The sequence below is a fragment of the Centrocercus urophasianus genome, unplaced genomic scaffold, assembly GCF_019232065.1.
Source record: "Centrocercus urophasianus isolate 14NV4802_14NV808 unplaced genomic scaffold, USGS_Curo_1.0 seq_13, whole genome shotgun sequence".
NCBI lineage: Eukaryota > Metazoa > Chordata > Aves > Galliformes > Phasianidae > Centrocercus > Centrocercus urophasianus.
Window position 1 is genome coordinate 44,148,807 of NW_024884475.1, and position 12,160 is coordinate 44,160,966.

At 45.0% G+C, this 12,160-nt stretch overlaps 1 protein-coding gene and 1 long non-coding RNA gene across 2 annotated transcripts; both read right to left on the bottom strand.

Annotated features, from left to right (window-relative positions):
• Window positions 1–929: 929 nt before the first annotated feature.
• Window positions 930–6,333, bottom strand: LOC122156593 (estradiol 17-beta-dehydrogenase 11-like). The gene is made up of 7 exons (XM_042811437.1): window positions 6,082–6,333; window positions 5,891–5,998; window positions 5,178–5,309; window positions 3,934–4,040; window positions 3,032–3,169; window positions 2,722–2,838; window positions 930–1,535 (listed from the first exon to the last, which is right to left on the bottom strand). Exons 1-7 carry the CDS (start codon window positions 6,289–6,291, stop codon window positions 1,448–1,450), a joined length of 900 nt encoding a protein of 299 aa, XP_042667371.1. The 5' UTR covers window positions 6,292–6,333; the 3' UTR covers window positions 930–1,447.
• A 1,087-nt stretch (window positions 6,334–7,420) lies between these two features.
• LOC122156596 lies at window positions 7,421–8,278 on the bottom strand. Its single transcript, XR_006167545.1, has 3 exons — window positions 8,134–8,278; window positions 7,621–7,668; window positions 7,421–7,506 (listed from the first exon to the last, which is right to left on the bottom strand). It is a non-coding gene; the product is annotated as an uncharacterized LOC122156596 (long non-coding RNA).
• Between the last annotated feature and the right edge of the window lie 3,882 nt (window positions 8,279–12,160).

A 12,160-nucleotide genomic window follows, 5' to 3' on the forward strand; every position in this document is an offset into this window, starting at 1 on the left:
AAGTTGATCTGTGCTCTACAGAGGTCTTTGACTGGCATTTCATCACGTGGTACCATAGGGTAAAGTGTTCATACAGAGCTTTGGAGGATTAATCTCCTGATCACTGCGGGTCTGACTAGAGCTGGCTTGAAGGCAAAACCTGGGATCATATGGGGCTGTATCTCACACGCTTGCAATGTTAGGTTTTCCTCCTCCTGCACAGCATCCCTGTTCTGCTGCTCACCAGTATGTAGAAAAGCAGAGCATGAAGGGGAAGCCCAGAATCATCAGGGCTGACAGTGCTGCAGCATCCTGTGCAGTGAATAGGATCAGCATTTCAGAGGGTGGGATAAATAATTCCTCGCTTCTGTATGTGCTGTTTGAAAAGATAAAAATAGGTGGAAGTGTGTGTGTTAACTGGTGTCAGTACTGGTTTAAATTTGTACTGCAATGATTGCATTAATTAGTTGAAATGAAGGCATAGCAAGGAGTCTCTGGCTTCCCAGTTGATGCCTTCTCATGTTCTGTACAGGCATAGGAGCTCTGGGGACTTCCATTTCAGCTCACCCCGGGCAAATGAATGAGGGGTATTTAGGCTTAGAATAGCCTTGGTTTTCCTTTTAGTAGAGGAGACTGATAATGGAGCAGATAAATAGCAATTTTTATTAGGTTGGAGTAGTTACCTTTTAGTGTAAGGACAAAAACAGAACCACACTTCCTCGTTCTTATGAAAAAAAAATCACATTTTGTGGTAAGCATGAAACAGAACAGGGCACTCAGTAATTTGTAGGAAATACTACACTTGTTTCAGAGGAACGTGTTTGAATCTGGTTGGAGAATCATCAGCAATTTGAGAAATGACATCAGCAGAGGGCATATATTTCTTAACACTGCACCTTAAGTGCACCTGTAGGATGTGGTTGTGACTGTAACTGCTAAGAGACACCTGGTTAGAGAACTGCTTTTATTCTGTACAAGTTGTACTGGTGGAGCTCGTGCATAATGGACAATCAACATATTTAGGTAGTGGTTAATTAAGAGGCTGTATTATTTCAGGTACTTACTACAAAAAATGCATTTAACTGTGTGCAGTACAAGGCTTTTTGAACTTAAAATGATTCATTAAGGTGAAGCAGGCCACCTATAATCATTCCTCCCCACAAGATAATTTTACTCAATAGGACCACATTAATTTATACTCCAATTCCACTGCACTCACGTAAGCAGTTGTGCACATTCCAGAACAGTCCTTCTGACTTCTAGAGCTGCCTCTCTGCTGTGCTAACACACCATGTTATGCACATCTGTTCCTGCTGCAGGTGTGGGATGGACCATTAAGGTGTGATGGAAGCGGTGGCCTGGAAGAAGTACCCATCTTAATTCTGCTCTGAATCCAAATCGCTGTGCTACACTCAGCATATGTTCTGCTTTCACTCATTCCATGGGGAAATAAGAAACAATTTCTTTTTCACTGATTGCTTCTATGCCCAACAACTGCATCAAACTTAACATCAGTCAGCTTTTTGAGATAATTCAAGGCACGTTCTGGAAGCAACCTGGAAGAAAAAAAATCCATGAAATTAAACCTAGGGTAAGAATTCAGGTTTTGGAGATAGCGGCACTACAGATGGGATGGGAGCTCATCTGGGCACAGAATGCATGCTCACATCAGACAGACCAGAACTTCAATCTGAGGGGTACTTCCTAAAAACCCACTGCCTTCATAACTCTTTGTCTAGCTTGACCTCCAGTCCCTTCAGCACCTTCCTCCTTTTAAGATCACTTCAAGGACAGATATCCACTGCAAAGATGTTGATTTAATTACTGCTTGCAGGTTTAATGTTGAATGTAGACAAGTACATTAAAATGAAACGAGAACTGACTTTGCTTTCAAAACCTCATCTGGTTGATAGAGAATTTTGGGAAAGCAAAAGATTCTTTATGCTGATTCTTTATGCTTATGAAACAGTTCTGGCTGTCTCCTGGCTTTTATGGATAAGTTACTATGAAGTAATTGTTGAGATACTGTAGATGCTAACTGGAGTGGTAATGTAGTTGTTGTGATACAAATCTAGCTTTTGAATCTGAGCTGTGGAGAAAATGCAGCCCCAACAGAGCAGCTACGCTGGATGTCTAAGAAGTATGAGGGGACCAACCTCACTTCACATGGCTGAGGGAAAGCAGCAGAACACTTCTCAAGCAGCATTCCCAGCAGTTGTGACATAGACCTGGTGCTGCCGTGAAGAAATGAACACCAAAAAGCAGCAGATCCTTAACTGTTTTTGGAGATTGTCTGGGGCTGCTGGTCCAGAGAAATTATTTTTTGCAAGCCCACGGGATATTCAATTTGTTATGGAAAAGCAATCCTTTTATCTTCTTCTGCATCCCTACCATATCCCAAATGGAGCACCTGAGTTCTTCACTCAGCACTTGTGCAAAAAAATGGATCATAAGTACCTACATGACAGCTCAACAAAACCCTCATGGTGTCTGCTGTTGTCAGTGGAAAGAAAAACAATGCACTGCAATGCTGATTTGCCCCAGCTTCTAAAATAGCACAAAATTGAATCTGATGTTACAAGTGCTTTCAAGAAATATTTAGATGTTGTACTGGTTTAGTAGGAAATATTGGTGACAGGTGGATGGCTGGATGGGATGACCTTAGAGGTCTTTTCCAACTTTGGTGATTCTATGAAGTGTAATGCTTGTACACTTGCACTTATCCCTTGTGTTGTTACATACCTTTCAAGAAGTAAAGCAAAACGTTGATTTGATGGAACAAAAACCATTTTCTGGTTGGTCACTATTCCTTCCATCAGTGCCTTCACAACTTCATCAACCTCCAAGATCTTTCCAAGCCTAAAATCAAAAGAATGCATATATGTAAGGGCAACAGTGATAAAAACATGGGCAGCAGCTGAATATGAAATAGGATGCTTCACATGTGCATGAAGTCAGGTAAATAAAAGATAACTGCTATGTGGGGTATGTACTCAGTTTGAATAACAGGTAAAGCAGGGGCAAATATGTAATGCTGACTTGTGACCATTACCTCATACTGGGGTTTTTGACAAATCCAGTATTTATAAAAACTGGACAGAGACACGTTGTTTTTATTCCATCCTTTCCCAGTGAAGTCAGCTCATCCGTTAGGGCTTTATGAAATCCAACTGCAGCAAACTTGCTTGAACTGGTGGAGGAAAAAAGCACAAATCAGAAGGCATGAATGTTATTTCTGGCCTGATAGAAAGGAGCTGAGAGAACATGCAGTACTGACTAATGAAGGAAACAGTGCAATCCACTTGGGAAGGCAAGGACTAATTCTAATTTTTGCTGTCTTACAGCGTTTTCCTAAAATAGATATTGCTGCCTGGGGAAAACATTTTGGGATTTGAAGCGGAATATCTAAGTAGTCTCAGTAGTGAACTGTCAGAGGAGTGTTAGGAAATATTAATTGGCATGCGTAAGTCTGATGTTTTTATTTTTGAAAGCTGAATTCAGTAGACAGTGTAATGTCCAGCATTTCTTACTACAGGAGAAAACATGGCCTGAGTCTGTAAAGCTAAGAAGAAAAAAGATGGTAAAAACATACAAGTATTACTTTTTCTTATGGCTACAGCAACTCACAAGAGCACTATGTTATTGTAAGAAGAAGGAAAGCAGATACCTTTTTCACCAATCAAAGTCTGGATCAGTTATGGGGAGGAAAAAAAAAAACAGATTCCATTAGTTTATTTGTCATTTCACTAGTCTTTCATTGAAGCATTGTTCCCGATTCAGTCAGAGCTAATGAGTAAATCAGTGGGCATTCCCACAAGCACTTATGTGCTGAGTGCTGTGGGTTTTCTTCCTCCTTTGGAAGAAGCTTACTGAGTGTACATATTTCCTCTCCATGTTTGCTGGTGGAGAAGACAAAGATAAGAAATGAAGAGAGCTGATTTTGAAGTCACTTACCAGTAAACCACCATGAAAGGAGTTACAAGATGACCTGCTGCAGAAGCCACTGTGACAATGTGACCGTAGTTGTTGTTCATCATTGTTGGCAGAAAAGCTCTTGTTGTCTTGAAAGGGATTTAGAACAAGGACCGGAAAAAGGGTTGGGGGAGGAGGAAGATAGTAATGTCTTAAGTGTTTTTCAACACTGTTCCCAGGTATGTGCAATTAAGTGACTAATGCTTTTCCTAATGCTAGGTAGGTTCTGAGAACCATAGAAATGCCCATTCTCCCTCCAGCTGATGCACTGGAAGGACTCTTTCAGCAAAGTCAGGTATCAGCAGAAGATGATATTCATGGTACTCCTAGCCTGCTTTTCAGTTTCACTTGTCAACAGCAGCACTACAGTATCTCTCCCCAGCACACACACAATTTGTAGTACCCCATTTTTCCTCCTGCAAACGGAAATTCTTTAGTACTAGGAACGCTGCTGAAAGCTGTCCTATCCCCAGGATCTGATTGCCAGAGTCCCAAAGAGCCAAAACCCCAGCTCAGAGGTGTCCCAGCTGCATCACCTCCACACAGGCTGCTGGTAGAGAGCTGGGAGAAGCCCTGCAGGAGATAAGACAGGTGGCAGCACTTGCAGGCAGCGGCAGGACAGCTACAGGATGGGATTAAAGCAGTGCCAGGAGCCCAGAGCAGAGCCAGCAATGAGACAGGTACAAAATACTTCAAGACAGAGCCCTGCAGACTGGCTAACGTGCTGGTGGCAGTCAGGGAGAGGCTGGGTCCGGCTGCACCACGTGGCATGGCTAAGAGCTAGCAGACAGCCCTGCTCTGCACCTAGCACTATGTACCAAAGGCTGCCTTCTCTCAGGGGCCAGATGATAAAAAAAACAAACCAAACCACTTTGCATTATATGAAGAGTTTTTCTACTGCTTTCAGGCTCTTGGTGCCTGGCTGAGAGTGCCCAAACAGCCTGACCCAAAGAGAGACACTAAAACACTTGTGACATAGACCAACCTACGCTGCGGGAGAAGCCATCACAGCCAACTTGTGTGGAAAGGAAAACAAGGGAGCCAGGCCAGCCCCAGATCAGCAAGAGACAATCAAGTTTCCCAACAGCCAGACTGAGTGCATGTTTGCTATACACACAAAGCAGCAAGAGAATTTGGTAATTTGCCTGTAGTTTTAAATAATTGTTGGTCTAAATACATATCCCTAATAACGCTTATGGAGGCATGAACGTGCTGGAGACCCTTACCCAGATGTGAGCAAGAATGTTGACTTCAAATGTTTTCTCAACTTGGTGGTCCTGGGTGGAGAGCAGGTCGGCAGCTGCAATCACACCAGCATTATTCACCAGGATGGAGATATCACCAATGTCCTTTTTCACCTTTTGGACCAAAAGATGTGTAGGTGAACGTCACTTGTTAACACACAAAGTCCAAGGTTGTGAGTAGCAAATGATTTAATTCTTACAGTGATTTTCTTGCAGTCAGGAACATGCAGTGTCCTTGTTGCAGCCAAAACCACAACAGTCCTGAAAGCTGATTTAGATCTGATGTTCTTCCCTTTTTTATTGCCAGTTATTACAGTGTCCTACGCATCACCCATGGACAAACATGCTCTACAATTACAGCTGGCACTGTGGACATACAAAATGATTTGAACCATTTGATTTGAACCACCCTACAGTGCAGCCTTATACATTTTTATGTCTGTTCCTCAGCAAGGCAGTAGCAGGAAGTTTGGTTGCAGGGTCTAAAGTCTGAAGCACGAGCTCAATAGGACAAAGGCTCCCAGATTAGGATGGGACAAGCTGCAGTACCTGAAGGTATGTATGTACAGCAGCAAACAGTGGTGAGATTGCAGGGGCTTGCACAAACTGAGTGGGACACCTCGGTGCTGTCTTCCAGCACTTCCCAAATCGAAGCACGTTTGGGTAAGCCCTGGCACATGCACCTGCTCCCCTACCTTCTCGGCAGCGCTGTAGATCTCCGCCCTTTTGCTGCAGTCCACCACAAAGGTGTGAACGGTGGCTCCCAGCCCTTCGCATTCTGCTGCTGTCTCTTTGAGGCCGTGCTGTGGGAAGAAGGATGCATGTATGACACGGGTGCCACGGCCTCGGAACAGCCCGTTTATCCACACCGCGGCCCTAGCCTCACCGCCTCGACGTCCCACAGCACCAGGCGGCTCTGGCGCCGGGCGAACTCGAGGGCCGTGGCCCTGCCCAGCCCGCGGGCAGCGCCCGTCACCAGCACCAGCTCCCCGCGGACGGTCTTCCTCTTGGCGGGCAGCAGCAGCTTCACCAGCGCCTCCACGTAGGCGTACAGCAGCGTGCCCAGGAACACCAGCACCTCCAGCGCGGGGCTCATCTTGCGACCGCTCCGCACGACCGCGACAAGTCAATGCACGCGACCCCGCCGGGCGACGGGGCAGAGGGAAGCAGCCAATCGGGAGCGCGCTGTGAGCGAGGGGCGGGGCCAAAGGAGGGGCGCAGCCAACGGGATGGTGGCGCCGCTGATTGGCCGGGCTCCGCCCAATGAAAGGGCGATGAGCTCTCGGAGGTGGTCACGTGTTTTGTTTAACAAACAAAACATCTTAAAATCGTAGGTCGGAGCTGGTGGTTGTTGCTGCAGGAGGGGGTTGTGCGCTGTGTCAGCAGTCAAAGGCATGGGATGGAGGTTTGACAGAGCCCAGAGTCTGAGGGCACAGCTGCTGCAAGTAGCGCCCTTCCTGTTTTGCGGACAGTGGGGTCACTGAAGTGACATGGGAATATTTGTTGTTAAGAAATGATGAAGAAGTTGTGATTGCTTGCTGTCTGTCATTTATTCAGGCTTAGAAAGTAAGCAGACAAGGGTGGGGAGAGATATTCACTGTGACCCATGCTGGCTTCAGTCACGGAAACCTCTTTGTTGATCTGTGGTTTTAATGTGCTGGTGACAAAAGGTGTGAGGGTGCTGAAGGAAGCAGAAGACGATCGGAAAGCAGCAGTATTTCATAGGCGACAGCTCTGGTTGTTCAGATAGGTATCTACAGAGTGAGAACAGAATTGCAGAGTAGAACCAATGGCATTAGTGGCTTTAGTCTATTAATTGATGCATGATGTGAAGCACATCCCCAACAGCGTCGTCAGCTTTAGAAAACAGAGCCCTGTGAGCAGGTGACCGGGCAGCTGCTGGTGGCTGAGGATAAAGCCGGCTGTCCTGTGATGAGTCAAAATAGCATTGGTTTTCATTTCACGTGAGGTGCTTATGTTAACAGAGAGTGCTAAAGGTGAAAACAGAAAAATAAGAATTCTGCAAGTACCATGCTGAACAAGGCATAAAAGCTGCACTGCTTCCAAGAGCCGTGTGTTATTTCTGGAAGGAAAAAATTCTCTAAAGACTGTTTATTGCATAATTAGAATAATGCAAGTGAGGAATAGGCAAATGTAGTGGTAGAGCTTGCTGCAGGATTGTCTTCTGCTACGAGACGGGTGGCTTACCTCAGACTCACAGCAAAACAGATGGCTAAGCATGCTTGGGGCGTTTCTGGAGGAGGCGAAGAATGGAATGCAAAGGAAAGAAAATGGTCCTTTCTTGTGGGTACTGTGAAAGGAGAGAAATTGTGCATCAGTGTTTCCCAGTTCAGTACCAACCCCTCCGGGTAAATCTGAATGTTAGAGCTGATGAGATTCAGTTACTGAGAAACAGAAGGCTTACCTGTTCTGAACTGTCTGAACCGGAGCTTTCATTGCTGTCAAGCTGCTGCTGTAGAAAAAGTATGATTTTTTTTTTTTTGAGCAAAGCATAATTCATTGTACTTGTGGGGGTTTTTTGTTAGTTGTATTATCAACAAAAATAAACAGGTACTTCATTTTTGTTTTTAAAAATGCATATATTTTTAATCAACATGTCTTGTTAGAATGCTACATCTAAGAAGGGAATTGATCTTCAGTGTCTGAAAAATTGTCAGCATAATTCTGTGCTGTTGGAATGAGGACTTGGTTGATGGGCTGGGTGTGAGCTTGCTATTTATTGTTTTTGCTTTCAAGTCTGAGAAGGGCTTAATCTTAACCTGGAAATCTAGATTGGGAATACCATAAATGCATTTAGCCGTGTAACAATCACTGATGTTCTTGAGGCTGTCCTGACAGATAAAAGCCATGTAATTTCCAGCTGTCAATGTTAAGATTTCCCACACTGGATGCCTGTGTATTTTTGTTCAGTACTTACTGCATTGGTGACAGCAAGGACCATGCTCAGAATGCAGGACAGCAGCAGGAACTTCATTGTGAGAGAGACTCCTATGAAGCAGACAGCAAGCAGAGTTACAGCTTTTGGCTGAAAAGGAGATGTGGAGGAGTAATAAGGCTGTCCTGTGAGAGGAGTGTCAGGGAAATGGGGCAGCAGGAGCTGTGCTGTGAGTTGTGTGCACCACGTTGGGTGTCCTCGAGTGCCAGCTCTGTGTTTGAGCTGCTGATTGTGCAGCCAGGGTAAGTAAAGGGTGTTTTTTGAGTGGTCTTTGCCAGGAGCTGTTTCTTTGCAGCCTCACAGAAAGGCTGAGGAGCCTCTGGAGCTGATGGTGATCACCCCCCTCCCGTATCCAGGCCCCTCCAGCAGGGTCTGCAGGAGCAGGTTTGTCCAGGACTGTGTCCAGGTGGGATCGGAGCCTCTCCTGTGGTGGAGGCTCCACAGCCACTATGGACAACCTGCTCCAGCACCTGCCTGCAGCATAGCTCAGGTAAGAGCCAAGGATCTGTGTTACCTTTGGGCTGCATGTTGAGCGGCTGGTCGGTGGATCAGGAGGAGGCAGATGGCTCTGGCAACAGCGATGCATGGATGGCCAACGTCTATATATATATGGTTTTGGGTAGTGTGGCTTGCATCAGAAAACCACAAGATGTCATGAGTCACATCTTGTTTGGACCCGCTGATTGTTGAGTTTAATTACTTCCCACCTGGTAAAGCAGCCAAATTTTTTAGTTGACCTTTATGATTTTTATATAATCCTTGGGGGATTGACAGGTTTGGCAATGGGAATGCGTGTTGTGTTTGTGCTGTGAAAGGAATGTCTGTTGTCTTTTTCACTATGGAAGTTCTCCTATGTAGGAAGTACTTGTGTGATAACAATGTCCGGAGTACTGAAGCTGCTAACTTAGAGGAAGGGTTACAGTTTCCAAAATGGAAAAATCAGCTAATTGTGGAAACCTTTTCCAGGGTCCATGTGTATAACAATATCAGTAGAATTCTCCATCAATGTGTTCATCAAGAAGAAGTCATGCCTGACAGACTTGACAAGGTCCTGCAATGAAACAGCCTGATGGATGAGCGGAGGGCAGTGGATATTGTCTTCTTTGGAATCAGTAAGGCCTTTGCCACTGTCTCCTGCAATGTCAAAAGAAATTTGACTTCTTTGAAAGAAAGTCCTCATCCTCAGGGAAAAGAACTGACAGTGACTGTAGAAAAGAAATAAAAGTGCCCCTCCAAAATGGGCAGAAGTGGGAATAACTGGAGATTAATTTGAGTAACGTGTGGAAATCCTAATCTGCCTTGGAGATGTAGTTGTTTGCCTCAGGGAACTTGGACGGTTTTAAGGAAAGTCTTCCCTGTTTGTCCTGATGAGTTCTGTTTCACTGCATCTTCTTCTGCCACTTGGCTGGAGCAGAGCCCCAGTTGGTTTTAAGCTCTGTGGAGAATAAGACAATCCCTTGTGTGCTGACCTAAACAGGCTGATGAACTAGCTTTGATTGTTGTAAACAGGCTGAGCCATGGCTGTGGTCAGGCAGAACAAAATGCTGTCAAAACTTCTTCCTCCCTAAGAGATTTAAAGTCCCAGAGAAAGGCTCTTTATCAAATGGAATTTGCACAGAGCAAGCTAATATACACTAATCCAAATTCATGTATATGCCCTGCTGTGTGATGTTACAGAAGGTGCGGTGGGTGACATGTCAGGTTTACAGGAGGAACTGTCAGCAAAATATGTTTTGGTGGTCACCCATCCTTTGCTTATGAAAGATATTCCAGTGCTGAACTTTCTGATGGCTTTATTCAATGCCCCATGGAGAATCAGGCCGGAGTTGCACTGGGACAAGCAGCCCTTGCTCATACGAGGGCAAAGGAGCAGGAGCCAGGTGGAGTTCTGTGTTCTGAGCTACCAGAATGGCATTTCTGAATGCCATTCCTTTTGACATGGTTCAGGTGAAGGCTGTTTTCTGATCTCACTCTGTAGGAAGTGTCTGGGGTCTCCTGCTTCCAGCAGAGTACATCAGGAGTGGTTGTTTTTGGTGAAGTGCTTGGCTTGACATCACAAAGATACTCATATGTAATGATCTCCTTTTTTAAATTGCCATGTGTTCTGCCAGTATGCATTTGTAATGTAACTGTTCTTGGATCAGCCTGTTGTATTTTGCATATCTAATTGAGTCTACATTGCCCAGTTCGTGCTTTGATTTACCTCTGTGTAATTCAGCACTCAGAACCCTAGCCAGAATAGAAATGTTAATAAGAAATTGAAGAATTTAAAAGATCACTTGAGTTTGTTCCTCCAGCTCTAATGATGTAACTGCATTGTCCTATTTGAAAGGGATTGCTTGCTTTTCTCTTTTCATTTAGAAATTCAGATATATTCAAATTGTGTTCACAATTGGACATAGAAGGATTTTTATCTTACCTACTCCAAGAAGAGTGAAGGCTCCATTAATGTCCAGAATTGGCTTGTATAAGATCAGTTGTTAATTAGAGATTTGGCTTTGGCTGCTTTGTCTGCACAGTTGCTCATCCTGTATGTGGGGCAGATGTTTGATTCCAGTGGAGGTGCACAGAACTACAGACTTGTTACTCTTCTCCTGGAACTTCTTTCTGTTCTTAATTAGCACATCAGCAGTGCAGCCAGACCCTAATTTCACAGCTCAGCAGTGCTGGCATTCTCCTGGCACAGCTCAAGTCAGAGCTGTGGCTGAGGCAGGGAAGTGCCAGCTCCAGGACTCAGGGGGAGGCAGAGCATGAGTTCAGAGCCACTCATAAGTGCTCTAAGCCAGTGAGAGACACCAGTATTCAACTGTGGGACGTTACTGGAAGTTGCTACATGAGGTTTGATGGCATAGGCTTCTGTTAAGTACCTGTAACAACCAGATTTTGGAATGTTTGTCTCTTGTGGCCAGGAAGAGAATTGAGAAGCCTAAAAAAACATTGGTATGCAGAACAAGGACTATCTTAGAAGCCACCCCTTCTTGGTGTATTTAGTGTGGGCAGCGTATTCAGGCCTCCTGCAAATGGCCACTAGCCAGCCAATGCCTGCCACAGTCAGTTCTGTGAGTAGGCAGAAACACAATCTGTGCCCTGGAGAGGTCTTTGACCAGCGTTTCGTTGCATGGTGTTCTCTTGTACCTCAGGGCAAAGGCAGGTAGTTCATGCAGAGCTTCAGAGGCTTAACCTCCTGATCATTGCAGGTGGCTGCCTCATGTCTGGCTTGTGAGGAAGAGCTGGGCCCATCTGGGGCTGTTCCCCTTATATTCCTGCTCATTGGTTTGGCACGCACACCTGTGTCTGGGCCCAGGTCCTGGCAGAGTATTCCTGCACTGCTGCTGCTCCTCTGCACTTGCACAGGGAAGAGCAGGGTGGAAAGGGGAAGCCCAGAATTATCCAGGGCTGGCAGTGCTACAGTATCTTGTGCAATGAATGGGTTTAGGGTTTCAGAGGATTGGAATAGATAAACTCTCAGGAAGGAGAACAGGTATGGCGAAGTGTGTATGTTAACTGGAGTCAGTGCTGTTTCAACCTTATGCTGTAAGGAAAGCTTTGCTCAGCTGAAAAGAAGACAGAGCCAGGAATATCTGGCTTACCAGCTGAGGCCTTCACTTGTATTCTACACAGTCATAGAAGCACTTCCACTTCAGCTCACCCCAGTACATGAATGAAGGCACAGCATATCCTTGCTTTTACTTCTAACAGATGAGCCTGACTTTTGAATACTAGAACAGATAGCATAATTTACACTAAGTTGAATTATTTGCCTTCTAGTATAGGGAGAAAAATAGTGCTATTTTTTTCTGCATTCTTATGAAATAAATCACATTTGTGTTGCACATGAAACAGAACAGGGCACCCAGAAATTTGTAAGGAAATCACAGAATCATAGAATGGCCTGGGCTGAAAAAGTCCACAATGATCATCAAAGTTTCAACCCCCCTGCTATGTGCAGTGTTGCTTTGTTTTAAAGGTGTTTGTCTGGGAGGCAGAGAATATGTTACTTGACAACTTC